This window comes from Crocuta crocuta, unplaced genomic scaffold, assembly GCF_008692635.1.
Source record: "Crocuta crocuta isolate KB4526 unplaced genomic scaffold, BGI_CrCroc_1.0 scaffold262, whole genome shotgun sequence".
NCBI lineage: Eukaryota > Metazoa > Chordata > Mammalia > Carnivora > Hyaenidae > Crocuta > Crocuta crocuta.
In genome coordinates this window covers 5,107,628-5,134,732 of record NW_027528869.1, presented here as the reverse complement: position 1 = coordinate 5,134,732, position 27,105 = coordinate 5,107,628, and the positions used below count along the sequence as shown (strand labels likewise).

The window sequence follows — 27,105 nt, the reverse complement described above, 5'->3', positions numbered from 1 at the left end:
GCATGAAGGGAGAAAATGGCATCAATAGAGTTGCTCAAGGAGCATTGCCAAAAACATTCAATTTGTAAAAAGCACAATGAAAGTGAAGTGCAGTAAAACAAGAGATGCCTATATTATTCTTCCTCAGTTTGGAGTTAAAAGATAAAATAGGGGCGCCTGGGTGGCTCAGTTGGTTGAGTGTCCCGCTTCAGCTCAGGTCATGACCTTGCATTGTGAGTCTGAGCCCCGCATCAGGCTCTACGTGGACAGTTTGGAACCTGCTGGGGATGCTTGCCGCCCTCTCTCTGCTCCTCCCCAACTCTGTGAGCACTTTCTCTTTCAATAAACTTAAAAAAAGAAGATAAACTAGAAGTCACTTAGTTAAGTTTGATTTTCAGATAAACAACAAATACTTTTTTTAAGTAAAAGTTTGTCTTAAATATTGTATGGGACATACTGATACTGAAAAGGTACTTGTTTATCCTAAAATCAAATGTGAGTGTTCTGTATATTTATTGCTAAATCTAGGAACTCTACCTCAGGTGAATTTTGGGATTTAAGGGTCTTTGAAAAGGACTCGATCAACAAGTTCTCCTTTTCAAATTCTCAGTGTTTAAGTTAAAACAACAGAAAGCTCACTAACATTTTCTGGCGTGCCTGGGTGGCTCAGTCCGTTAAGCATCCAACTTGATTTCAGCTCAAGTTATCTCACAGTTTGTTGTATCAGGTCTGCGCTGACAGTGCAGGCCCTGCTTGGGATGCTCTTTCTCTCCCTCTCTTTCTACCCCTCCCCTGCTCTCTCTCGCACTCTGAAAATAGCTAAATAACTTTAAAAAAGAGAGAGAGAGAGAAACATTTTCTTTCTTTTTTTAAAAAAAAAGATTTTATTTTTAAGCAATCTCTTCAACCAACATGGGGCTCAAACTCAGAACCCGATATCAAGAGTCCCATGTTCTACCAACTTAGCCAGCCAGGCGCCCTTAATTTTAGAACATTTCTCATCACCTCAAAAAAGAAGACCAGTGCCCATGAAGAATCCCTCCTCCCCTACAGGCCCCCACTTCGCTGCTCTTCCTAAGCCTAGCCGGTCAGCTGCTTACTTTGTCTCTTAATGTAGCTACTCTAGACCTCGCATTAGACAGGGAATCTGCAATATGTTGGGTTTTCATGGAGTCTGTTTTCAAGGCTCATGCGTACCGCAGCATGTATCAGTCCTTCATTCCTTTTTACGGGCTTCTAACATTCCTTTGAACATACATACATACCACAGTCAGTTGTCCCGTCCATTCATACACTGATGGATTTCTGGGTTGGTACCACTTTTTCACTATTATGAGTGATGCTTGTAGGACACAACACTGGTGTACGAGTTTTCACGCAGAGGTACGTTTTCATTTCTCTGGAATTGGTGGCCATACGGCAACTCTCTGTCTAACGTCAGGAGGAACTGCCAAACTGTTTCCTAAAGCAGCAGCAGCAGCAGCAGCATCGTGCCTTGTTTTGTTTTGTTTTAAATGAGGAGCCGTGGGGGTTTCCTCGGGGTCCCTAAGCAGGGCCCGCTCCCGGTGCTCCTCCTTCCGGGGCGGCTCTGCGGGGCCTCCGACGCGCGCCCCCCGCGCCCAGGGCTCTGGAAGTCCGGAGGGACCCACGGCTGGAAACGTAGTCTGAGCTCCCGGCGAGCCCCTCCTCCGCGGCGCTCGGAAGCCGGAGGAAAACAGACGCCTTGCTGAGGCTATGTGGACATTGTAGTTTGCTTCCTAGTCAGCTTTGCAGACGGTGCGTCAGGGAAAACGACAATCCCCAGAATGCCGCGGACTACGGCAGCCGACGAGGCCGTTCCGCGTGCGGCACTCCCGCCCACCCTCCCGTCCGGGCGGCTCTCCAGGGAGTCTGTAAACACACCCCGAGACTGTCATGGAGGGGGAGGAGGCGGCGGCGGCGGCAAAGGGAGGCGTTCTGGGCCGCCTCCAGGGTCCTCTCTGTCATTCCTGAACTGGTCCCTCGGCCCCGTGGCTGTGGCATCAGGGAAGCGAACTGTTAGGCGAGAGGAGGAGACAGTCAGAACCATATCCCCTTCTTCCCCCGGGGCGGGGGCCGGGCCGGGCCAGGCTGGCTGAGCCGGGGGAGGGGCGGGGGAGGGAGCGCCTGGCCGGGCCGGCCTGTCCGCCGAGATGGATGACAGTAAGGTAAGTCCTGTGGTTTGCACGCGCAGCTGCCGCCGCCGCCGCCTGCTTGTCGCTAAGCGCTAGACTCGCCGCCGAACCTCGGCTTGGTAGCCTCGCCAACACCCAGCGAAACACCTGCCTTAGACATCCCTGCGCCTCCAGTTGTTAGTTACCCCGTGTACCCAGCCAGGAGATCAGGGAAGAGGGGGGCTGCGTTTTTCCAGAATGGGCCTTCTCTGGAAATTTTTCACTCCCGGGACAAACCTGTTTGTCATCTTTTCCAGGTAGTGCAAACCCTCGTCCTTGACTTGCCTAGCGAGATAAGTGAAGAAACTCCCGCGTGTTCTCTTCTTTCCTTCCCCGGCCCTCTCCCAGACTTTCTCCACTTCGGAGACCTTAATTAGGGCACCCTGAACCAGCCCTCTTCCCCTTGAAGGTTCCCCTTTCTTCTCCCAGGCTCCCTTACTCAATGCCCCATTCATATAATCAGTTCACTCCCCCTCTGAGCTATTTTCCTGTGGTTGGTTGGAACGCTCTGCGAAGCTCCTGTTGCTATTCGTCCAGAATCTAACCTCCTCTAGAAAGCCTTCTCTAAGAAAAGTGGTGAATTCCTTCTTGTTAGTGTATCTCAATGTCCAACTTCCATTCGCCTTTTGCCATAAAAAAAAAAAAATCACTTATCCCTATGATTCTAACAGGCATGGTTCATAATTGGTTAATTCACATAATTTACGTATAACCTATTTCTGTCTTTCTGTCTGTCCACAGTAGTGTTGTCCAGTTTTATTTCATGAAGACAGGGATGGTCGGCTCCTTAATCATCAGCTTATTGATGTTTTAGCATGTTCAAGATATTGGACTTTTTTTTTTTTTTAAGGACTCAGACTTCTAGACTTTGCCAATCTTTGAAGCAGAAATTACTCCTCTCTGCCTTTCCGAGGCCCTACTTTCCACGGGCTCTGGCATACTGCTCGTGCTAGCTCATTCCTTTCTGTGGGTGCCCTTCCGCCCCCCCCCCCTTAACCAGTAACACTCTGCTGCTGTCACATTTTTGTTTCACCCATCCTTAGAATGAAAAAACGTCTAGCTTCTCTGTGCTTTTTGAGTCAACATTATCGCCTCCTCCTGTTCGTGCAGAAGGCTCTGAGAAGAATGATAGATGGAAGGGGAAGCCCAATGCAGTGCTCTGGAATTGAGACTCACCTAGAGAAACAAGTTTGCTTGTGAAGCAGCAAACCCTAATAGGAAGTGGTATTTCCAAGACAGAAAGGGGAAGTTCTGAAAGTTTTCCAGAAACATTAGAAAATGATTTTCCATAAAAGTTTGCTGGCTTGACTGTTCAGGATTAATTTTGAAAATAAATCTGAATACTGTATCCATTATCTTTTTTAATATAATTTTTTAATGTTTTTTTATTTTTGAGAGAGAGAGAGATAGTGTGAGTGGCGAAGGGGCAGAGAGAGAGGGAGACACAGAATCCAAAGTAGGCTCCAGGCTCTGAGCTGTCAGCACAGAGCCTGATGCAGGGCTCGAACTCACAAACCGTGAGATCATGACCTGAGCTGAAGCTGGATGCTTAACCGACTGAGCCACCCAGGCACCCCTGTATCCATTATCTTTTGCAGAAAATAATGTTATGGCTCTTTAAGGATGCTAAAATAACGTTGTTCTTTAATTTCCTTAATTTGAGGCTCTCACAGTATAGTCTCCATAATTTTTAGTGTCCTTTTCGGACTTTTGAAACATTTAATAACTTCCTCAAAGTCTTTGGTAATTTCAAATTAAGTCCCAAGAAAAATAGACAGGATTTCGAGTTGTTTGACTTGCCTATAAAATCACATAGGTGTTATTCCTAAAACTAGCATACTGTAGTGGAGGGTATAAAATTTTATTGTTTTCCCTAAAAGAGTGAAATTAAATTTGAGGGGTAGACTCTCCAGAACCTACTTCCTATCGGGTTCACAGGGAAGCAAAATGAACTCAGTTCTCATTCTTTTTAATTGTTTGTTTTTATGAGAGTAGAAACCAGCAGTTTCTCAAGTCTTTGATGATCCTGCAAAAGGAAATCCATGTGAATGTCTCTGGATGGATAGCGAGCGCCTCTTTTAGTACACTACTTTCACTTTGAATACATAATCGTGGTTGTGGCTGAGTAATGTTTAAATGCCACGTACAGCAAGACCGGACCGCTCTCCCAGCAGTCAGGCAGCGTGAAACAGCCCTTCAACAAGGCTTTGGCAGCTCCCAGGCCCGCCTTTCTCTGTGCTCTGGTCGTTACAGTCCCGCAAAGTTGTATTTTCCTCCTGGCAGACGCATCCCTACTTCCACCCAGAACACATCTGCCCCTCACAGTGTGTGTAGGTGGTAGAGTCTCAGGTCCTCTTTTTCCTGTATAAGGGGAGGCGAGAGCTGGGGCCTGGAACTGCGGTGGCTGGTGGCTGGGCAGAAAGTGAGGCCCGAGGGCAAGAAAGGGTGAGAAACAGAAACGCCGACAGCAAGGCCAGGGGAGCAGGGAGAGGATGAAGTGGGCAGGAGCAGCGGTTCTCGAGAAGACGGTGTTTGAATGAGCAGGTCGGGAAAAGATGATGATGTGAGGGCCTCCCTTTAAAAACATTCTGTGTTCGGAGTTGTTTTCAACGCGTGAGTGTGCCAGCAGCGCATCCAGCTTTCTGGAGTCAGGAGGACGGATTTGAATGGGAGTGCGGCTCCGCCTCTGAGCCTCTGAACCGACTAGCAGTGGGCCTGATTCGTCATAGAGTGGCCTTTAATAGTGATTGACGAGGGCGTCTGGGGGGCTCAGTCGGTTAAAGCGTCAGGCTTCAGCTCAGGTCATGGTCTCACAGTTTGTGAGTTCGAGCCCCGTTGGGGCTCTGTGCTGACAGCTCAGAGCCTGGAGCCTGCTTCAGATTCTGTCTCCCTCTCTCTGCCCCACCCCTGCTCATACTCTCTCTCTCAAAAATAAATAAACATTAAAACTTTTTTAAAAAAATAGTGATTGAATGAAGTGGGAACAGAGTGGCATTAAGGAGATTGCCCTGATGTACCTGGGCTTTTTAAATCAATGTGCTCTTTTGAGCCAACCACCCAGAGTATAAAGACAATGGCAAATAGCAAAAATAAAGCCAGAGATAGATTGGGCACCTAAAAGTGGGGACTTGGGAAAGGGCTAAGGAGCAGAGCTCAAACACTGACTGAGTAGATCTCTACTAAGCTAGCTGAAAAGGAAAAATCTTGGCTAATTAACCTTTCTGATCTTCCATTTTATCTGTTAAATGGTCAATACCTTTTTCACAGGCTTTGCTGAGGATTAGAGGTACTACATTATCATAAAGCATTGAATGCAGAGTCTAACATATAGTAAGCACAAAAAATGTTAACATTACCAAGGAGTGACTTCCTTGGTACTTGGCACAGTGCAGTAGGTACCTGAGATGCTCATTTGCAGTTCTTTTTTTTTTTTTTAATATTTTGTTGTAGAACTTTTTCTTCAATGTTTTTATTTTATTTATTTCTGAGAGAGAGACAGACAGTGTGAGAGAGGAGGGTCAGAGAGAGAGGGAGACACAGAATCCGAAGCAGGCTCCAGGTTCTGATCTAGCTGTCAGCACAGAGCCCGATGCAGGACTCAAACCCACAAACCGTGAGATCATGACCTGAGCCGAAGTCAGACGCTTAACCGACTGAGCCACCCAGGCGCCCTGCTCATTTGCAGTTCTTAATTGTGTGCTGTTGCATAATATTTGGAGCCACGTTTATACCTACACTACCCTTTGCTCCTAACTCTGCCTCCAAATGGGGCAGGGCAGTGGGATGGGGTTTGAAATGAACTTAAACTGTGCATTTAACTGTCAGATTGTGTGAGAAAGATAGTCTCCTGAGCCCACCTGCATGTCTGCTAGTAAAAAGTGCTTGTGTTTTATGAAAGCTTCTTCCTGACCTGCTGTGTTCAATTACAAAGAAAACAAAACGTGTGTTGTTTTCAGAGGCTTTGATCATAGACGGTTCTTATTTTTTATTTTATATTTGACTTCTATGTTTATTGAATGAATGACTGATGTAAATTGAAATATCCTAGACTAGAGGCGCCTGGGTGGCTCAGTCGGTTAAGCGCCCGACTTCAGCTCAGGTCATGATCTCATGGTTCATGGGTTCGAGCCCCGCGTCGGGCTCTATGCTGACAGCTAGCTCAGAGCCTGCAGCCTGTTTCAGATTCTGTATCTCCCTCTCTCTCTCTGACCCTCCCCTGCTCACGCTGTCTCTCTCTCAGAAGTAAATAAAACATTAAAAAAAAAAAAAAAAGAAGTATCCTAGACTAGATATGTTCCTGCCTCAGACTGAGCTGGTAATAGACTAGCATACTATATTGCCTGACAGTTTAGGGCACCACATTTCAGTTGAGTGACTGACAAGAGAGTGGGCGAGACACTGCCCACAATATGCTAATATGGACTCTGTTCTCCTTCGTTCTTCCTGTCTACCTGTATTACACACGATTATCTAAAAATTAGTTTTCTCACACCTTCCTTACCTCCTAGATAAGAAGACAAGGTCTTCTGTTCCATTCAGCTCTGAGTAGTGTTGGTTCTCAAAAAAGATTTTAACTTGGCCAGAGAATCTCTTTGACATTCCCAGACCTGTCCTTTGGCCCCTGAAGTTGCTCCTGGTGACCCTTTATCCATCCTTTGCTACAATTGGAACCAGCTTCCTTGAGCAGTGTCCCAAAACTCAGACATTCTCTGCTTTTTCTGTCCTCCTCTTCATCAGTGCTTTCCACAAGACCAAAACAGAAGAGCCAGCTCATCTACTAAACAAATCTCTGGCAGATTTAATGTACCTTCCTTTCCTCTCTAGGCTGCCTGCATGTATTTTTTTAAGAATGGGGTGCCTGGGTGGCTTAGTCGGTTAAGCGTCCGACTTTCGCTTGGGTCATGATCTCGCGGTTCGTGGGTTTGAGCCCCGCATCGGGCTCTGTGCTGACTGCCAGCTCAGAGCCTGGAGCCTGTTTCAGTCTGTGACTCCCTCTGTCTCTGACCCTCCCCTGCTCACGCTGTCTCTCTCTCTCTCTCTCTCCTAGAAATAAATAAAACGTTAAAAAAAAAAAATCTTTAAAAAAAAAAAGATTAAAAAAAATTTTTTTTAATGTGTATTTATTTTGAGAGACAGAGACAGAGAGAGTGCACCAGCAGGGGAGGGACAGAGAGGGAGAGAGAAAAATCCCAAGCAGGCTCCGCACTGTCAGCACAGAGCCCAATGTGGGGCTCCATCTCAGGAACCATGAGATCATGACCTGAGCTGAAATCAAGAGTCTGATGCTTAACTAGCTGAGCCACCCAGGCGCCTCTATGCTGCCTGCATATTTTAAAGATAGTTTAACCTTAAGGAGTAATTTTAATACTACAGAAACCGGTTGAAATCTAAGTTTTCATATCCTTATTTAGAACAATTCACTCTCCTAAGGTTTTCAGAAAAGTTTGTTTATTCATTAATTCATTAAATATTTGTTGGACACCTAATATGTACAAGCATTGTGCTAGACAGAGATACAAAGGTGAAAAAGTTGGCAACTATTCTTGGAAGGTTACATTTCAGTGGACTAAGCAGACATGTAGAAAAATAATTACAATATAGTGAGGTAAGAAATAAGGGTAATAGAGGCAAAGTGCTTTTGGGGCGGTAAGAATAGATGCCTGTACTAAAGCATAATGCACTGAATAATAAGTACTAGGGTATAAGTTAGAGCAGGAATTGACAAATTTTCAGTAAAGGTCAGATAGTAATTATTTGCTAGCCACGTGATCTCTGTTGGAATTACTCAACTCTGCCATTTTAGTTCCATAGGCAGAACTTAATGACTAGGTGTGGCTGTGTTCTAAGAAAACTTTATTTACCAAAACGGTCAATATCCTGGGTTTTGCTTGCCATCAGGGCTGAAGTTTGCTGACTCCTAACCTGGAGCATAAAGCATAAGTAGAGGTGTAGACAGAGATAAGGATGGAAAAATAACCAGGGGCCAGATCATGATATGCCTGGCAAGTTAAGCTAACAAAGTTTGGTCAGTATTTTTTCAAAGTGTGGAATAAAGAAACGCCTGCTGACCCAGGATCTTGGGAATCTGAGTTTTAATGAGGCTTGTCAGTTGCCCGGCTCATATGCTTACCGACGTTTGAAAACCAAGGCCATAGATGTTGGGGAGCCATTGAAGGATTTTTAAAGTGGAAGTGACAATATCAGATTTGCATTTTGAAAGGAAAAAATGCTAATGGCTGTATAGAGAATGGATTTGGGCAAAGCTGTAGAAACTGGGATAAGACTAGAGGCAGAAGGTTCAATTAGGAAAAAACATGAATTTGGGCATATAACCATAGTTTAGATCTCATTTCTACCACTTTCAAGCTGTTATGATTTTGGACAGATTATTTAATCTCTTCCAAACTGAATTTCTTCACTGGGTGGATTAATAAAACTTTAGTGAGTCATTGTGAGAATTAAATGTAATAACACTTAACCTTGGGGCACCTGGCTGGCTCAGTTGGTAGAACATATGGCTTTTGATCTCGGGGTTGTGAGTTCAAGCCCCACTGTTGGGTGTAGAGCTTACGTCAATGAAAAAAGTGAACAGTTGACCCTGAAGCAACGTGGGTTTGAACTCCACAGATCCACTTACACGTGGATTTTTAGAAATTAAATATAGTACAATACTGTAAATGTATTTTCTCTTCCTTATGATTTTCTTAACATTTTCTTTTCTCTAGCTTTATTGTAAGATTACAATAGTAATACATATAACCTACAAAATGTGCATTAATTGACTGTTATTGGGAAGGCTTCTGGTCAACAACAATAGGCTAGTACTAGTTAAGTTTTGCAGAGGAGTGAAAAGTAAAGGAAGGTTTTTTGNTCAGCACAGAGCCCGACGCGGGGCTCGAACCCACGAACCGCGAGATCACGACCTAAGCGAAAGTCGGACGCTCAACCGACTAAGCCACCCAGGCGCCCCTTTTTTTATTTTTTATTTTTTATTTTATTTTATTTTTTATTTTTTTTTATTTTTTTTTATTTTTTTTAACGGACGGTTTTTTGACTGCTCCGAAGTTGGCACCCAGTACCCTTGCGTTGTTGAAGAGTCAGCTGTACATATGTGAGCCCGTATCAAAAGAACTCAGTACATCATGGGTTCTCAATAAATGCTAGTCCTTTCTGACCCCTCATCAGCTTGGTTAGATTGCTCGTAAGAAAGGCCTGAGCTAAAGGCCATACTGAGGCTATTGTAATGTGGGTTGTGGTTGATGTAGCATGCATAAAACCCTTCAAGGATGAAGAATGTGGGCAGAAGAGAGAGCTAAAAAGACAGAACCCTGGAAGGTCCTAGAATGATCAGAAGAGGCTGAGGAACAGAACTCAGTAAAATAAACAGAAAAGGAGGGTTAGTGATACAGGAGAACCAGAAAAAAATGCCAGGGAGGGGGAGCAGTTCGCAGTTATGCCATCTATGTAAGGGAAGAGAGAACTTTAAAGAGGGGACTTAGGCTACAATAGGAGATGCTACAAAAGAGGTCACAAATGGGGGTGGGGGGAAGTATCCACTGGACTTGGAAAATAGGGGATTATTTATGATCCTAGCAAGAGAATTTTCCCTGGAGTGATAGGGTAGAAGCCAAAATATAGCAGTTGAGAAAGAGGTGGGCGGGAAAGAAGCAAAGACAGTTAGGTATAGACGGGCGCCTAGTGAGTCAGTTTGTAACAGTTCCAGGCATTGCTAAAATCTATGCAGTATTAGATTTAGCTTCAAACAGGCATCGGTGTTGGGAGAGGAAAGGCAAGAGTTAACTCAGTTCAGAGAGGCCCACTTTATCTTCTTTCTCCTTCCGCTGACTAGAAAAACTGGCAGAAAGGTTAGCAGCAGGAAGATGTGATTAGACTTTGTTTCTGAAGATCTGGTAAATAAAAGGCCTAACCCACAGCTGTGAAGGAAGTTATGGGAGTCTTAACGCCAGATGAAAATGCATCTACCTGGTTCTTCTTTAAAGTGGTAAAGAGCAGTAGCTGGGCACATTCATCTCTCTCTTATTTTTCTTTAATCAGTTAGAGATAACTTTTCCCTTTATGTTTTAAAGAGTGAAAGGAGCCCCCTTGCTGTTTTTTTTGTCTTTAGCTGGGGCTGTTGCTACCACTTCATGTAAATGCAGTAATCCTCTTAGAATTAACAGCTTGAAACTTTTATGAGTTGCCTTAAGAATTAGAGCATTAGGACGTAAATAAGTGCAAAAGGGGTGGTAAAATAATTGAGTTCTTCACTGGTTTTTCAGATTTTATATCCTTTATGAGGGAGATTTTTTTTTTCTTTTGCAGCTTGTATCCATTGGCAGTGATGGTAATGACATCCATTTAAGTCAGTTTCAAATATTCCTAAGTTTTCTTTGCATTTATTCATTCAATTATCAGTCCTTCAATAAATGCCTCTTAGATGGCTGTCTCAGGGCTGGAAACAGTGGAGATCGGAGAAGTAGAAAACACAGCTTTTGTGCCTGAGCAGCTCACGTTACTTGGAGGAGAAACCTTAAATCTGTATCTGTGAAGCCACTAAAAAACAAACAAAAAACAATATAACATATAAATTCAGTGTGTTCAGTATATGTTCCAGACATTTTGGAGAAGAAAAATGACATATGGAAAGAGGGTGATTGTCAGGGAGAGCTTCAGAGAAAGAGGGCTAGAGCTGACCCTAACCAAAGAAAGCATAACTTTTGCGATTATGGATGGTAGGGAGATGGAGGGAACATTTAGAGAAATGGTGAGAATAGGTGGGAATGTAGGGGATGAGGTGAGGTCCTAAAGAGGCATGACTTGAAATGATTCCCCTTTGAGGAATAATGAAAGAGAAGATTGGCTTGGTGAGTGGGAGCCTAGATGTAGTGGGCTGACTGGTGGCCTCTGAAAAGAAACATCTGTGTCCTAATCCCTGGAGCCTGCGATTATCACCTTATATGGTGAAAGTGAATATTACCTTACTGGAGGGGGGGAAGGTGTGATTAAGTTAATGGTTTTGAGAGGAAGACTTTATCCTGGATCATCTGGGGTAGGGCCTAAATCCAATGACAAGTGTCTGAGGGAGGGAGATTTGGCAGACAGATATGGGTGGTGTGACCTCAGAGGCAGAGATTGGATTGATGTGGCCACGAATCAGGTCGTGCTTATGGTTCCTAGAAGCCAGAAGAGGCAGAGGATGGATTCTCCCCTGCTGCCTCCAGAGGCAGTGCAAGTCCTCCCAGACTCTGGCCTGCAGAACGGAGACAATACATTTCTGTTGCTTCCATCACCACCAGGTTTGTGGTGATTGTTAGAGCAGCCACAGGAAAGTGATATACTGCGTATGGTGACCTAGTGAGCAGTGCTGAGTCACAGGTCTTCTCTTGAGCTGGAGAGTGACATGGCCCAAGGGCCACTAAAGTGTATTCTTTCTATAATGATCAGATACTACGTTTTTACAGTGAAGGAAAGTACACCAAAGTTATTGTAATAAACTGAAAAGAAAGCTTAATTTGGCAGCTCTTTGCAGGATGGATTAACTAGGAAGGTGGGCGTGGAAAAGGAGAGATGGTAGGGAGCCCTACTGGGAACCTGTTGTGATCATCTGTGAGGAGGGCTCTGACTAACATAGGCAGTGGGAGTGGAGAGGAAGAGCGAAATCAGATTTCATAAAGGAATAGATTGGCATGACTTCTGCTGGTGGGCATGGAGAGCCAGAATAATAGAGGGGATTTCAAGGAAGCATAAAATGAAAAAGTTTGTTAGTTAACCTCCTCACCACCACCCTCCAGCAAGCACCCAACGCCACAGTGAGCTGGTGTAAACGACTCTATGGCATTAATGGAGCAGTGCATATAAAGCACCTGCCAGTTTTAGAGCCTTTGCAGGGCATGAGGTGATCAAGTTAATGAGTCCTAGCATGAAATCTGGAGGGAAATAGTTCTACTAGATAGTGAGTTACCTTGTGACGAGTTGCTATGATGGAAATCAGGGGTCTTAGGTTCTAGACCACACTTTGACATTGAAATTCTCTGAACTAAAATGTTGTTATCTATAAAATAAAGAGGTCACTCTGCATATCTGTGTGTGTGTGTGCGTGTGTGCGCACGCATGTGTGTGTATACATGCATCCTTCTACCACCATCATCCCTGTATATACTGATATCCTGCCTTTTATTTATGTTATTGTTTATTTCATGTCTGCTGCGTTCCATGAGTCTATATACATTACAAGTTAGGACCCTATCTTATATTAATATTCCTGGAGTTTCACAGTGTTTGGGGGCATGGCGGGTGTTCACTAAATGGTTGTTGAATAGAGGAATTAATTCTCCCCGCTTTACCTGAAGAAGATGGCGTTTCCATCACCCAAATAGTATGAAATAACATGAGATAACATGTAGAGTGCCCAACTCAAGGCCTTGTCCGTGGTGAGTGCTCTCTTCCTACTCCAATTTAGCTTTGAGTTTCAGTGTTTGTTGTTAGCTCCTAAAAAGCCAGAAGTAAAATGACCCGAGAATCTTTGGAATAGGGTTTAATCTGGACACTGGAGCCTTCCTCACGAGAAGCGCCTGGAGAGCATGCGGCTCCTCTTCCTATGAAAGTTGAACCTGTTGACTGGAAAGACTGTGCCATCCACACTCAGGCCTCTGCAGGCTGAGTTCTATTTTTTTTCTCTGTAATGGTTAAATTTAGAATGATCAGGAACTCCTTCTTGGCTAAATCCAGTAGTTGTATGTTAATTCTCAGCCTTTTTAAGCTCCTAAATAAGAACCCTTATGCTTGACCCCTCCCCTCTGTAATTTTTCTCCTCATAAGCTTGTGTCTCTATGCCATGTTGATCCTTTTCTATCATTCTTTCCGCTTTTAAAGGTTTGTGTATTTTTTTAATAACAGCTGTCTTTTTAAGATAATGCCTTTATTGAAAAATAACTCAGATACCATAAAACCCATCCTTTTAAAGTGTACAGTTCTGTGATTTTTATTAGTACGGTTGACTCTTGAACAACATGGGTTTGAACTGTGCGGGCTCACTTACATGCAGGTTTGTTTTTGTTTTTGTTTTTTTATAAATACAGTACAGTACTATAAATCTACTCTCCCTATAATTCTTTTTTTTAATTAAAAAAAATGTTTAATGTTTGTTTATTTTTGAGAGAAAGACAGAGCATGAGCAGGGGAGGGTCAGAGAGAGAGGGAGACACAGAATCTGAAACAGGCTTCAGGCTCTGAGCTGTCAACACAGAGCCCGATGCAGGGCTCAAACCCACGAACCTTGAGGTCATGACCTGAGCTGAAGTTGGACGCTGAACCGACTGAGCCATGCAGGCACCCCATCCTTATGATTTTCTTAATAATATTTTATTTTCTTTAGCTTACTTTATTGTAAGAATATAGTATATGATACATACAATATACAAAATATGTATTAACTGACTGTTTATGTTATTAGTAAGGTTTCCAGTGAATAATAGACTATTAATAGTTAGATTTTGTGTGGAATATTGACTGCTTGGGGATCAGTGCCCCTAACCCTTGCATTTTTCAAGGGCCAACTGTATATTCACAGAGTTGTGCAAGGGTCGCCACTGTCTTTCCAGAGCATTTTCATTACCTTAAAAAGAAATCCTTATAAACAAACTGTGGCATATCCATGTAATGTAATATTAAGCAATAAAAATAACTGAAATATTAAACCACAAAAAGACATGCAGGAACTTACATTCATATTACTAAGTGAAAGAAGCCAATTTAAAAAGGCTATCTACCATGTGATTCCAACTATATGACATTCTGGAAAATGCAAAACTGTAGAGGTAGTAAAAAGATCAGTGGTTGCTAACATTTTGGAGGAGGGAGGAAAGGGTGGAATATGGGATTTTTAGGGCAGTGAAAATATTCTGTAATGTACTGTAATGGCAGATACATGATACGTGCATCTGTCAAAGTCACAGAGCCATACAACACAGAGTATGAACCCTGATGTAGACTATGGTTTTATTAGTAATATATCAATATTGGTTCATCAGTTATAGTGAATGTACTATACTAATGCAAGATTATTTTTTTTAATGTTTATTTTTGAGAGAGAGAGTGGGAGGGGCTAGGGGGGTACCGATGATCTGAAGCAGATCCTATGCTGACAGCAGAGAGCCCAGTGTGGGGCTCGAACTCATGAACCACGAGATCATGACCTGTGCCAAAGTCTGACACTCAACCAACCAACCCAGGCACCCCTGCAAGATGTTAATGATAGGGGACACTGGGGGACACCTGGGTTAAGCCTCTGGCTTTAGCTCAGGTCATGATCTCACAATTCATGGTTTGAGCCCCACAGTGGGCTCTGTGCTGACGGCTCAGAGCCTGGAGCCTGCTGCAGATTCTGTGTCTCCCTCTCTCTCTGCCCCTCTGCTGCTCATACTCTGTTTCTCTCTGTCTCTGTCTCTCTCTCAAAAAAAAAAAAATAATAATAATAATAGGGGACAACAGGAGGGTGGAGAAAGGGGATATGTGAAAACTCTCTGTACTTTCTGCTTAATTTTTTGTAAACCTAAAACAGCTCTAAAAAGCAAAATATGTTAATTTAAAAGAGAACAAAAGAAACACGTTAGAGTCCTTCCCCCATTCTCCTTCGCCCTAGCCCTAAGCAGTCACTAATCTACTTTTTATCTCTATCGATATGCCTTTTGTGGACATTTTATCTCCATGGAATCACACAGTCTGAGGCATTTTGTGTTTGGTTTCTTTCACTTGGCATAATGTTTCCAGTGTTCATCTGTGTTGAACCATGTACTTCATTCCTTTTTATGTCTGAACATTTTTCCATTGTGTGGACACACCACATTTTGTTATCCACTCGTAAGTTGATGGACATTTGGGTTGTTTCCACTTTTTAAAAAGCTGTCAAAGACAGTGCTATGAACATGCATTGTACAACTTCTTTTTTTTTTTTTAAATGTTTTATTTATTGCTAGGAGAGAGAGAGAGAGAGAGACAGCATGAGCAGGGGAGGGTCAGAGAGAGAGGGAGTGACAGACTCTGAAACAGGCTCCAGGCTCCGAGCTGGCAGTCAGCACAGAGCCCGACGCGGGGCTCGAACCGAGGAACCGCGAGATCATGACCTAAGCGAAAGTCGGACGCTTAACCGACTAAGCCACCCAGGCGCCCCACATTGTACAACTTCTTATGTGGTCCTCTGTTTTCATTTGGGGGAGGAGATATACCTAAGAGCAGAATTGCTGGGTCATATGGTAGTTCTAGGTTTAATATTTTGGGGAACATGCAAATGGGTTTCCAAGGTGTCCACTATTTTATATTCCCACCAGCAATGAATAAGGTTTCCATTTCTCCACATCTCCACATGTTATTGGCTGTTTTTATTATATAGCCATTCTTGTGGGTCTAAAGACTTAGCTTTTGGCTTTTATTCACATTTCCCAAATGACTAATGATGTTGAATATTTTTCATATGTTTATTGGCCGTTTACCATTTATATATCTTTGGAGAAATGTCTATTCAAATACTTTACCTACACTTTAATTGGACAGTTTATCTTTTTGTTGAATTGTAGGTGTTCTTTGTATATTCTGGATACAAGTCCTTATTATTATATGTATGACTTACAATTATTTTCTCCCATTCTGTGTGTTGACCTTGATGGTGTTCTTTGAAGCACAAAAAAAATTTTTTTTAATGTTTATTTATTTTTGAGAGAGAGAGAGACAGAGCATGAGTGGGGGAGGGGCAGAGAGAGAGAGACACAGAATCTGCAGCAGGCTCCAGGCTCTGAGCTGTCAGCACAGAGCCCGACATGAGGCACAAACCTGCCAACCATGAGATCATGACCTGAGCTGAAATCAAGAGCCAGATGCCTAACTGACTGAGCCACCAGGTGCCCCTCATGTTGACTTTAGTATTTTGCATGTTTTCTCTTGGCCAGTCTAGCCAAAGGCTTGTTGATTTTGTTGATCTTTTTGAAGAACCAACTTTTGGTTTCATTGATTTTCTCTGTTGTTTTGCTGTCCTCCATTTTATTTCTGTCTGTTTTGATATTTGTGATTTTCTTCCATCAGCTTGCTTGGGATTTAATTTGTTCTTTTTCTAGTTTCTTAAGGTGGAAAGTTAGGTTATTGATTTCAAATCTTCTTTTTTAGTTTAAGCATTTACAGCTTCCTCTGAGCACTGCTTTAGCTGCATCTCATAAAGTTCTGGTATGCTGTGTTTTCTTTTCATTTCAAAGTAGCTTTCTAATTTCCCTTGTGGTCTCTTCTTTGACCCATTAGTTACTTAGGAATGTCTTTTGTCTTTTTATCTGCCATATTTATTAGATAGTTATTGCTGTGTACTAAGAATTATATGACAGTCCCTGGTGCTTTCTTTGTAAAAATTATAACATCTAGTTGTAGCTTGTCTCAATGGAGAAAGTGTTTATAAAAAACAGGTAGTTAACAGAAAAGTAGGACCTTCACTCTTACTTGCTTATAATAAACAGACTTGAACAATTTAAATGTAATAATGAAGACAGATATGGTATTGCAAAAGCCCCAGGAAAATCTAGCATCTCTACTGTTTTACCTTTGTGTAATAAATTCTCTGGAGAGTAAGAAAAAAATCAATGGCTAGCAAGTTTTTTATGATGAGAGCTAGGGAGATAAGCTTTCTGAGTGTCTCCCTTGGGGCTTCCTATTTCCAGCTCACAAATGTTTGGGGGGAGGAAAAAGAAGTAAAATGGGTAGTAGATAAAGAAGTTCCACTGTTTTAAAGATAGCTATTTATATTTTCATGCAGTTCTGTGTCAATAGAAATAAAACTAGAATAGAAAAAGCTAAATCTTACATTATTTTCATAGTTTTCTTTGGAGTTTGTGTTGGTGCATAAAAATCAGTACGTTTACTTAGCAACTGTAATGTGCTTCCTCACTGAAGAAGTAGGAGAGAGCAAAGGGACGATGTGGTTGTCACTGAGGTTGTGAAAATGTAATGATACATTGGCAAGAATGATTTTTGTCCCAGAGATATTTAAGGAATTTGTGAGATTGATTTCAATTTTAGTTTTGGTTCCTTCCACTAACTTCTCCTAAGCCTCCCCTAATCATTATGGCTTATGAATATATGAAGGTCAGTTGTTAAGGCAAGTAGTATACTAACCCATATTTGTATAAAACCTGTGTCTGTACCTGGTGCTTTCATACCTAAGATTTACAGTAATCCTGCAGTGTACCTCTCTTGAAAACTGGTACACTAATCAGGTTTTAGCTGATACCAAAAGCTAAAAATTCAATCTGCCATTGAGGAAAAATTAAACATATGGTTTTAACATAATTTTACAGGAGGTGACATAAAATACAGGAACCCTGCATTCATTTACTCTGCCTTTCTAATTAAAAAAAAAAAATAATTTTACTGCCATGAAAACTAAACAAAGGGTTATAACTTTTGTTTGGTTTATATGACTATGCTTGGTTTGTTTCAAAAAATCCGTGAAATCTCAGAAGAGCACTGTGTCCTCTTGCTGGCTTCTCAATGACAGCCTCTCCTGAATTCATTAAAAACAGCAATATTAGAGGTATTAGATTACAGTGTTGTATGATTGACGATTCACTTTACTACATAAAGAATAGATGTGATTATCATTTATTTCTCCATAGACCTGAGTTTATGCTGTAAATATATTGCTTTAAAAAAAAAACTGTAGCAATAGGACATACGTAGGATGATTTCAAAATACTTTATTAAAATTGTACAGTTTCCTGAGCTGTATATTATTATATTGGAATAAAAACATGATGATGTATAATATAAAAAGACTTGTTTTTGAAAAGTTGAAACTAATTTGGGAGTACTGAGGCAGCTAGCTTTACAACAGTGGTGGAAAGGAAAGTGTCTTCCCAGAGCCATGGAGTATTCAGTCTCATTTCAGAGCCACCTTATAAAATGCTCGATGCAGTGGTTGGCCATCGCATTATACGACACAGGGTCTGGGAAATGTGGTTCATTCCTATTTACAGTTTGGTTTTCCACCGAACCATTACACTTAGTAACGATCTGGTCTTTATAGGGTACTGGGCATTGTTCATGTGTGATATGAATAGTGATTTTCAAAAGAACAAGCAAATGAGAGTTTTTATATCCACATGAATATTGAGTTTGAGTTTTGTTATCTGACAAAGCTTCTAGGTTTTTTTTAAAGAAAATTTTTAAGTGTATTTATTTTGAGAGAGAGAGAAAGAGGGAGAGAAAGGGGGGAGAAGAGAGACAGAGAGACACACACACACACACACACACACACACACACACACACACAGAATCTGAAGCACGCTCCTGGCTCTGTTCTGTCAGTACAGAGCCAGCCCCATGTGGGGCTCGAACCCACGAACTGTGAGATCATGACCTAAGCCGAAGTCAGATGGTTAACTAACTGAGCCACCCAGGCGCCCCTACTTTATTCCAGTGATTTGTCAATGTGTGAGTTTTGCATCTTCTCTTTTATAATTGCCTTTAAAGCCTCAGCAGTATTCCTTTCAGAATACTGTAGTTATGACATTTGTATTCTCTGAGGGTAATTTTCAGAAAGAACTAGACACCATTCAGAACCTCATCAGATAAAGTAGATAATCTGAGGCGGACTGTGTTGTAGCTTGTAAGAAACTAGCTCTAAAAGCACTTTCCCAAAAAGCTTCTTCATTGGAATAAATGGAACCCCTTTCAAGGTAATTGCTTTAAAGAAAATTTATTTGATGTACAAGTTCAGGTTCATGTATTTAAAAATTCATCACATTTACCTCATAGTTACATCTTGTGTAAGAACTTGGGGAGGTTCCAAAGCTAAACAATGAAGAAGATTAAATTACTTTGCCAGTCACCAAAAAATTGTGCCTGTGCAGGTAAATGAATAGCAGAGATACTGAAAAGCTGTCTTATGACCAGTGGGAGCAAGGAGAAATCTCCTGAGACAATCTAAGGTTATAATTATAGGCTTCTGATATCAGGAAAGAATCATCCTGGAGATCCCAGCGACTTCCTATGTGTTCCTTTGGGCTCAACAAAGTTGAAGAAGGAATTCATAGCCACATTTCTTAGGATACATATTTGTATATATATGAAATGTATGTATATATACACACACAATTTTTCTACAAATTTTATGTTTTTTTCTAACTGTAAACATTTAAAAATCATAAAAAATACAGATGAGAGAAGGCTATTTAAGACACCCGTCAAAGAAATCCTCATTGAGTTTTTTCAATGAATCCTCATTGAATCCTTTCTTCTGTGTGTTGTTTTATAACGTTGAAATTACACTGAACTTTCCATTTTAAGTATTGATTTTTTTTACTTATTATTTTCACAAGTCAATAAAAATTCCTCGTGAACAAAACATTTAGTGGCTGTCTTTTAGATTGTAGCATCCAGCCACACATGGTTCATAAAGTTTACTGTTAAACTTCTTAGAGTTTATTATTGAAGAAATAATGAAAACTTACAGAATGTCTTCTTTCACACTCATGGTATTAGAAATATCGGGGGAAAAAAACCCCACGAAGCAATGACTCATTAAGGCATGTCATAGGATTAAGCTTTGTTTGATAGGCATCATTTATTTATTATTTGTAAATGTTTTCCTTGCTAATGTGCAGACATAGTCACTTTCCTAGAAACAGAACTGAGAGGAAAAAACCATTTCTTCTCTCTCTTACTGAAGGTGGTTGGAGGCAAAGTTAAGAAGCCCGGCAAACGTGGTCGGAAGCCAGCTAAAATTGACTTGAAGGCAAAACTTGAGAGGAGCCGGCAGAGTGCAAGAGAATGCCGGGCCAGGAAAAAGCTAAGATACCAGTATTTGGAAGAGTTAGTATCCAGTCGGGAAAGAGCCATATGTGCCCTCAGAGAGGAACTGGAAATGGTAAGAAAGTCTGCCAGTGAAACACATGAAAAAATCAACCTAAGCTTCGCAGTCAAAGAAATATATATTAAAATATGAAGATACCAATTTTCACATCTGACAAATATGGGAAAGAGTCTGTTAGCCAGGATGTAAGCAAGGAAGCAGTTTTGCATAGTAGCTGGCGGAAGCAGAAGGTGCATGACTATTTCACTGAGGGATTGTTTATGAAAGAAAAAAATTGGAAAATAACCCAAATGTACAACAATAGGGGACTAGTTAAATAAATTATACCCCATTCATAAATTGGACTACTTTGGAGCCAGTAAAAATCACAACGCACATGTATATTTACTGGTGTAGAAAGGCATTTACAATATATTGCTAAGTGGAAAAAGCAATATAACTATGTAGCAATATGTATAGTATATACCATTTGTGTTTCAACCATATTTATTTATTTGGCATGTTTGGTCATTTATTCGTTCAGACTTTGGGTGGTGGCTGTAGAATGTAAAAGAGAATAGAAATCTCATTACTATGAGCTCAGGGGAGGAGGTGACAGGTTGGAGACGAGAGAGAATACCATTAGGATCACCACACAACTGGGACCTCGGCATTTTAAATGGTAAGAAAATAAGGTTGGGGTCTGAAAAGAGTCCAGATAAACATTACTGAATAGATTTAAATATATGTATATTGAATTTGACTTCTGCTGCAAATTATTTACCTTCTGCAGTGTAAGCCATTTGAGGGCATGACCTTTGAACTGACTAATCTTTGTATACACCAAAGTGCATACCATACTCTGGTAGAAAGTAGATGTTTAGTGAATGTTTATGAAAGAGAAGGGAAATTACAAAATTATGTATTTTAGGAGTAGAAATGATCATGTGACAATTAGCCAAAAAAGAATTCTAATTAGTGGCACACTGGGGAGAGATATTCTTTTAACCAGAGGAGCTTTCTTTTTAAGTTTATTTTGAGAGCTAGAGAGTGTAGGCAGCAAAGGGGCAGAGAGAGGGGGAGAATTCCAAACAGGCTTCCCGCACAGTCGGCACAGAGCCCAGTGCGGGGCTCAAGCCGACAAAACCGCAAGATCACGACTTGAGCCGAAATCAAGAGTTGGATGCTCAACCGACTGAGCCACTCAGGCGCCCCTCCCCCCCAAGGGCCTTCTTAATCTGAAACTACTCCAGTTTATCCCTGGGAGATTCAGCAGCAGTTTCATACCCTCTTTTGAAAGATGGCAGGCCTCACACACGTCCTAGGTTATAAACAGAAAATACGGTGGAGGGTAGCATTCCCAGCAGCCAGTGTGACGTTTAGTTACGCGAGTTCTCACGTCTGGGATTTCTACCACTGATTCCTGGACTCTGACTAGTAAGATACTTAAATATATTTTACGTATTTCAGTACAAGCAGTGGTGCATGGCAATGGACCAAGGAAAAATCCCTTCTGAAATAAAGGCCCTACTCACTGGAGAAGAGCAGAGCAAATCTCAGCAGAACTCAAGCAGGCACACGAAAGCGGGGAAGACAGATGCCAACAGCAATTCCTGTGAGTACCGTGAGTGGGACGGTTTATAGTTAGAAGAGCGTGTTAAAGGAGGGTTTCCGTTGACCACTTTCCTTCTGTCATTGAATAAAATCTTGATGTCGTTTGTAACACACTAATAAGCAAGCGAAATGGTGTTAGATTCTAAATATTGAGATGAATTTTACATGGGATCGATGAACAGCAGCTGAAAACTGTATGGAAGTTTTTTAAAGTAGACTTAGTCCATAAATGGGAGTATACATCCTAGTTATTGTCAATAAGAATACCTTTTATTTGTATTTTGATTCACAGCTTACAAAGTCCTTTCCCTTGTATTTATCTTATGTTTTTCCTTCAATAATTGTGTTAAGGAATGACACGTTTTATTTTGTAGATGAAGAAATAGCAGAGGGGTTGGATAAGATGCCCAGGGTCACACAGCTATAATGGGAAAAACCTATCTTCACCTAGTCCACGCTCTTTCTGGTAGAGGAGCCCATCCCTGTAGGGGTTTTTTTCATTATGGTGAAATTCGTATGAAATTCATAAAATTTACCATTTTAAAGTAATAATTCAGAGGCATTTAGTACAATCAGTGTCGTACAACCACCACTCCTCTCTAGTTAGAAAACATTTCATCACCCCGAAGAAAACCCTGAACTCATTAGGGTTACTTGTTCTCATCCCCTCCCTCTGGCCTGAATCTGCTTTCTGTCTCTACGGATTTACCTATTCTGGGTATTTCATATAAACAGAAACATACAATATGTGACTTTTTGTGTCTGGCGGTTTTCACCTAGCATGTCTTCAAGGGTCATCCACACCGTAGCATATATTAGTAATGTTCCATTGGGTATGTGCACTACAATATATTTGTTCATCTGTTGACGTTTGTGTCTCCCAAACAGTATGCTACGAAACATGAGTGTACAAGTATGTGTTTGAGTACCTGTTCTCAATTCTTTTGGTTATATTCCTAGAAGTGGAATTGCTGAGTCTTAACAGTAATTTTATATTTCACTTTTAGAGGAACCACAAATTGTTCTTCACAGTAGCTGAGATAGTTCACATTCCCACCAGCAACACATGAAGCTTCCCATTTCTCTACATCTTGCTACACTTTTTATTTTCCTTTATTTAAAAAAATTATTTTTAAATAATCTCTCCACCGAACATGGGGCTCAAATTCCCAACTCCAAGATCAAGTCGCACGCTCCACTGACTGAGCCTGCTAGGCATCCCTCCATTTTTAAAAACTATAGCCTTCTTAGGATGTGAAGTAGTATCTGATTGTGATTTTGATTGGCATTTCCCTAAAGACTAGTGATATTGAGCATCTCTTCCTGTGCTTGTTGGCCATTTGTATATCCTCTTTGAAGAAATGTCTAAGCTCCTTGCCCACGTTTTAATTGAGTTGTTTCTCATTTTGTTGTCACATTGTAAGAGTTTATATTTTCCAGATTCTAGACTTTATCCCATTCTGTAGGTTGTTTTTTTCACATTCTTTTTTTTTTTTTTTCAAGTTTATTTATCTGATTTTGAGAGAGAGAGAGCATGAGTGGGAAGAGGCAGAGAGAGAGAATCCTAAGCAGGTTCTGCACTGTCAGCACAGAGCCTGATGCCGGGCTCAATCTCATGAACCATGAGATCATGACTTGAGCCAAAATCAAGAGTCAGATATTTAACTGACTGAGCCACCCTGGTGCCCCTTCCCACATTCTTGATAGTGTCCTTTGGTGCACAAAACATTTAAATTTCGATGAAGCCTAGTTTATCTGTTTTTTCTTTTGTTGTTCATGCTTTCGGTGTCAAATGTAACAATTCATTGCCAAATCCAAGGTCATGAAGACTTACCCCTATATTTTCTTCTAAGAATTTTATGGTTTTAGCTCTTATATTTTGGGTCACTGATGCATTCTGAGTTAATTTTTCTGTATGGTATGAGGTAGAGGTCCAACCTAATTCTTTTGCATATGGATATCTAGTTGTTCCAACACCATCTGTTGAAGAGACTGTAAAGATTTCATAATGAAGATGTCATGGATTGGTTTCTTCTTCATTGTGATTGCTTTGGGAGTGCTTGAAACAGTTATAAGAAAATGCTGTAATTTTTTATCTTTTAAAGTATTTTTGTAAAATCGAAGGGCTTGGTTTTTGATAGCTTTTATTACATGAGGTTAACATTTGTTTTAATCTAAATTGAATTAATGAAAAAAAGCCAAATGAGCTGTTTTCTTGAGTCTGTATTTTTAAAAAGCCTTTCTGTAGATACTAAACAAATATACAACTCATGCATTTTAAAACAAATTAAACAAACTTCATTGACTTAGAAACATTCTTACATTGCTAACTATGATTTACTTTTTAGGGTGAAGATGATATAAAATGATGAGTCACTGATTGAAGCCAATATTCTGGTTCCTATGGAGGATGAATGGGCAAGATTGTACTTCTTGGCTCCATTTACTACCTACTGCTCAGTAGTCATCTCTGTAAAAATCTGCAGTTTCTACCAAAATGTGTGATCATAGATCCCAAAGGATTTTGCTTTAACTTTCAACACTTAGAAAATTTATAAACATTCAGACCTGTTCCGTTTGGTATTGCCACTGGTGGCAGTTAACATGTTGTAATGCTTGAAAACACAGGAGTAGAGAGAAGTGGGTGAAGATTGTATTTTTGCACCTTAACTCCACATTGCTTTATTGGATAATTTATATTCTTTCCATGTATTTCATGTCATTGTACGTGTATGTGTGTTTAGGTGTCACCTTCTTTTATGTTTTTCATTGCCCTACAAAGAGAAACCAAATGGGCTGATTCCTAAGTACTCAGCCTTAATGGACCTAACCTTATTTGTTTATATTTACTTGAGTAATGTTTATTTTCTGCATGAACCATGATTTCTCCTGTGAGCCATTCCAGCATAAGCTGTGAATATGTATTAACAAATATATACAGTTCTATTTTTATAATCCATAATGATATGCCTGTTTTAAATGATGTCCGTGTTAACAAAATCGGTCAGGAAAGCCCTCAAGACAGTCTCTATTTAAAACTTTTGTTGCCGTCTCCTTGAACTATATTTATAAAAGTTTGCTAGGGCCTAACCCATAATTGGAGAATAATTAGTCAAATTTCCTTTTTAAGCAAGAAGTAACCTATTAGGCATTTCATCAGCATACATCATCTTGACAACCTAGAGTATGTATGTATGTATTTCTGTTGTATGTCTGTATACGTATGTGGGGAAGGTAGGAGTGCATGTTCACACACATTTCCTTGTGTAGTCAACTAACTCGGACACTTATTCTAAAGAAAATAGGATGAAATTTAGCTGCTGAGATCGAGTTTCTGCCTCAAGAGATCTGGAACAAAATGAGGGAGAAATTGCTAGTAGATCTAATGGCTGTTGGCATAACCAGAACATTGAGTTTCTCCCCTGACGTGAGCTTCCTGACGAATGTGTTCTGAGCCAGAAAGAAACACACTGTAGGCGTGCCTCTGGCTCGGCCCTGACCGCGTCTGCACTCTGGAATGAAGCACCGAGCTAGAGCTAGAGTTGTCACAGCACCAAGGCCGGCTGGCCCGGCGGGAGGTGCAGGAGGGCAGAGTAGTTCTTCCCAGCTCCCGTCGCAGCTACATTGAGCTTCTTCCTGACTACCCAACAGAGTGATGGCTGAGGAATCAAGCTCATAATATTTTACATGCAAATAGACTAGGAATCTTTCAGTTTCCCCACTGAGAAACCTTATCGCTCTTTCTTCTCTTTCCCATAGTTAAATCAGCAATTGTGTTCTCTGTTGCTGCTAAATTATCATTGTTCTTTGCTCTACTGAAGCAAACATTTGGCTTCTAAACAGTACGTTTTGTTATGAAATGGCAGTTTAAGAGGAGGCATCATAGTCTAGGCTGTGAGGTGGAACAAGAGTTGGACCACATAGTTTCAGATAACAAGGTACTCTCCCCTCTTCTCTTAGGCCATGTTTTGAAAAAAGCGCTTCCCCTTAGCCTGAGTTCCTGAAGATCTCTTGTGTGCAGGTTCCAAACTCAGATCTAGTCTAGTCCTGTGTGACTACTGATATACCACTAGCCCAACTTGTTGGGTCTCTCTGTGTTTTGGAGGACTGGGGTTTAAGAGTATTTAATGTCTTTTTAGGATCACAAATATAGATAGATTGAGGATTGTTAATATTCAGACCTTCAGAGTTTAAGTGTTTTAAATATAGTCTTCAGATTGTAATGGGTATGGTTTTGCCATCTGGTCTACTCAAATGTATATTTTTATTTTGCAAAACAACCCAAGATTTACTACGTGTTGCTTTTTGTTCAGTACCTTTTGAATTCCCCAGAAGAGTTGTTTTCAAAGCAAACATTCCAAAATGAATGTGGCTCTTCAATGGAATGTCTCCATTGTGCTTGAAGTATTTCTTCTCTGGTTGTAATTTTAAAGTACAGGGTCATTTGAGCTACCCTCTACCCCCGCCCCCAGTATCTTTATAAGAGCAGTGACTTTGTCCTCAAGATGGAGGATGTGTAATTTTGGACGAAAGTAAATTACGACTTATTTGAGTTTATTCCTAAACCTATCTTTTTGGTATTTTAAAGTAGATCATACCAAGACAAAGTTCCTTGGTCTTAAAAGGGAATGTTTTGATTGCTCTGGGTATCGCGCTGGCTGCACGCTTTGGCCACTCGAAGCATGTTAATAAATGTCACTGATTAAAACAGCTGGCGCATTTCTTTTCCCATTCCAGTTAAGCAGCAGCAATACTGAAATCCTAGTATCTCTCACTTTCTGTAATGACAGCATACAGGCTGAGAGAGAACAGAAGAGGGGGAGAGAATCACTGAGCTCGGTCCCTCTGGATCAGCACTATTATTCCCTTTGCTCCCTGAGTAAAGAGGGTAATGGGTTTTTTTGTTTTGTTTTGTTTTTCCCAAAGAAAGGAAGGTAAGGGGGAAAGTATATATTTGTGTATTTAGACCAGTCATTTCTGTCATTAACTTAGCATAGACCTGCCATATATTAGAGCAACTGAGTATAATATGGAATAAGTTTGACCAGGTCAAGTTTTAGGATCTAGGTGACGTTCTTAAATTTTTTTTTTCTATTTCATCTAAAACCTGTCTGTTGTATCTAAATCAGAATCTGTCTTACTGCAACAAATTCATATCACTGTTTAACAGCTAATTGACAGTATTTATCAGCATCACCATTTAGCATTTTATTTCATCATCTTTGAATTATGATAGAGTTGATTTGGCCCATTACAAAAAGCATAGGTTTAAACTGGACTTACCTTTAGTTAAAATAAAGGCAAAGAAAATTTTAAAACATAAATGCTATGTTTCACAGGAAATCAGTTGCATATTATCAATTACATATTTAGTTTTGAAAGAGAGGAAGATTTTTAATCCACGTGGTATCGGGAGGCATTGAGGGTATTTTCTTTCTCTGAAGAGCATTGTACAACTATATTTTTATGAAAAATAAAATATCTTCACCAGAGAAA

At 40.8% G+C, this 27,105-nt stretch overlaps 1 protein-coding gene across 2 annotated transcripts; it reads left to right on the top strand.

Moving 5' to 3' along the window:
• Positions 1 to 1,832: 1,832 nt before the first annotated feature.
• CREBL2 (cAMP responsive element binding protein like 2) lies at positions 1,833 to 27,105 on the top strand. 2 transcript variants are annotated; one of them, XM_077756457.1, is made up of 4 exons: positions 1,833 to 2,165; positions 19,873 to 20,070; positions 21,466 to 21,610; positions 23,958 to 27,105. In XM_077756457.1, the coding sequence occupies exons 1-4, from the start codon at positions 2,151 to 2,153 to the stop codon at positions 23,960 to 23,962; spliced, it is 363 nt and encodes a 120-aa protein (XP_077612583.1). In that variant the 5' UTR covers positions 1,833 to 2,150; the 3' UTR covers positions 23,963 to 27,105. The 2 variants fall into 2 exon arrangements, with proteins under 2 accessions (XP_077612583.1, XP_077612582.1); XM_077756456.1 differs by lacking the exon at positions 1,833 to 2,165 and adding an exon at positions 10,100 to 10,173.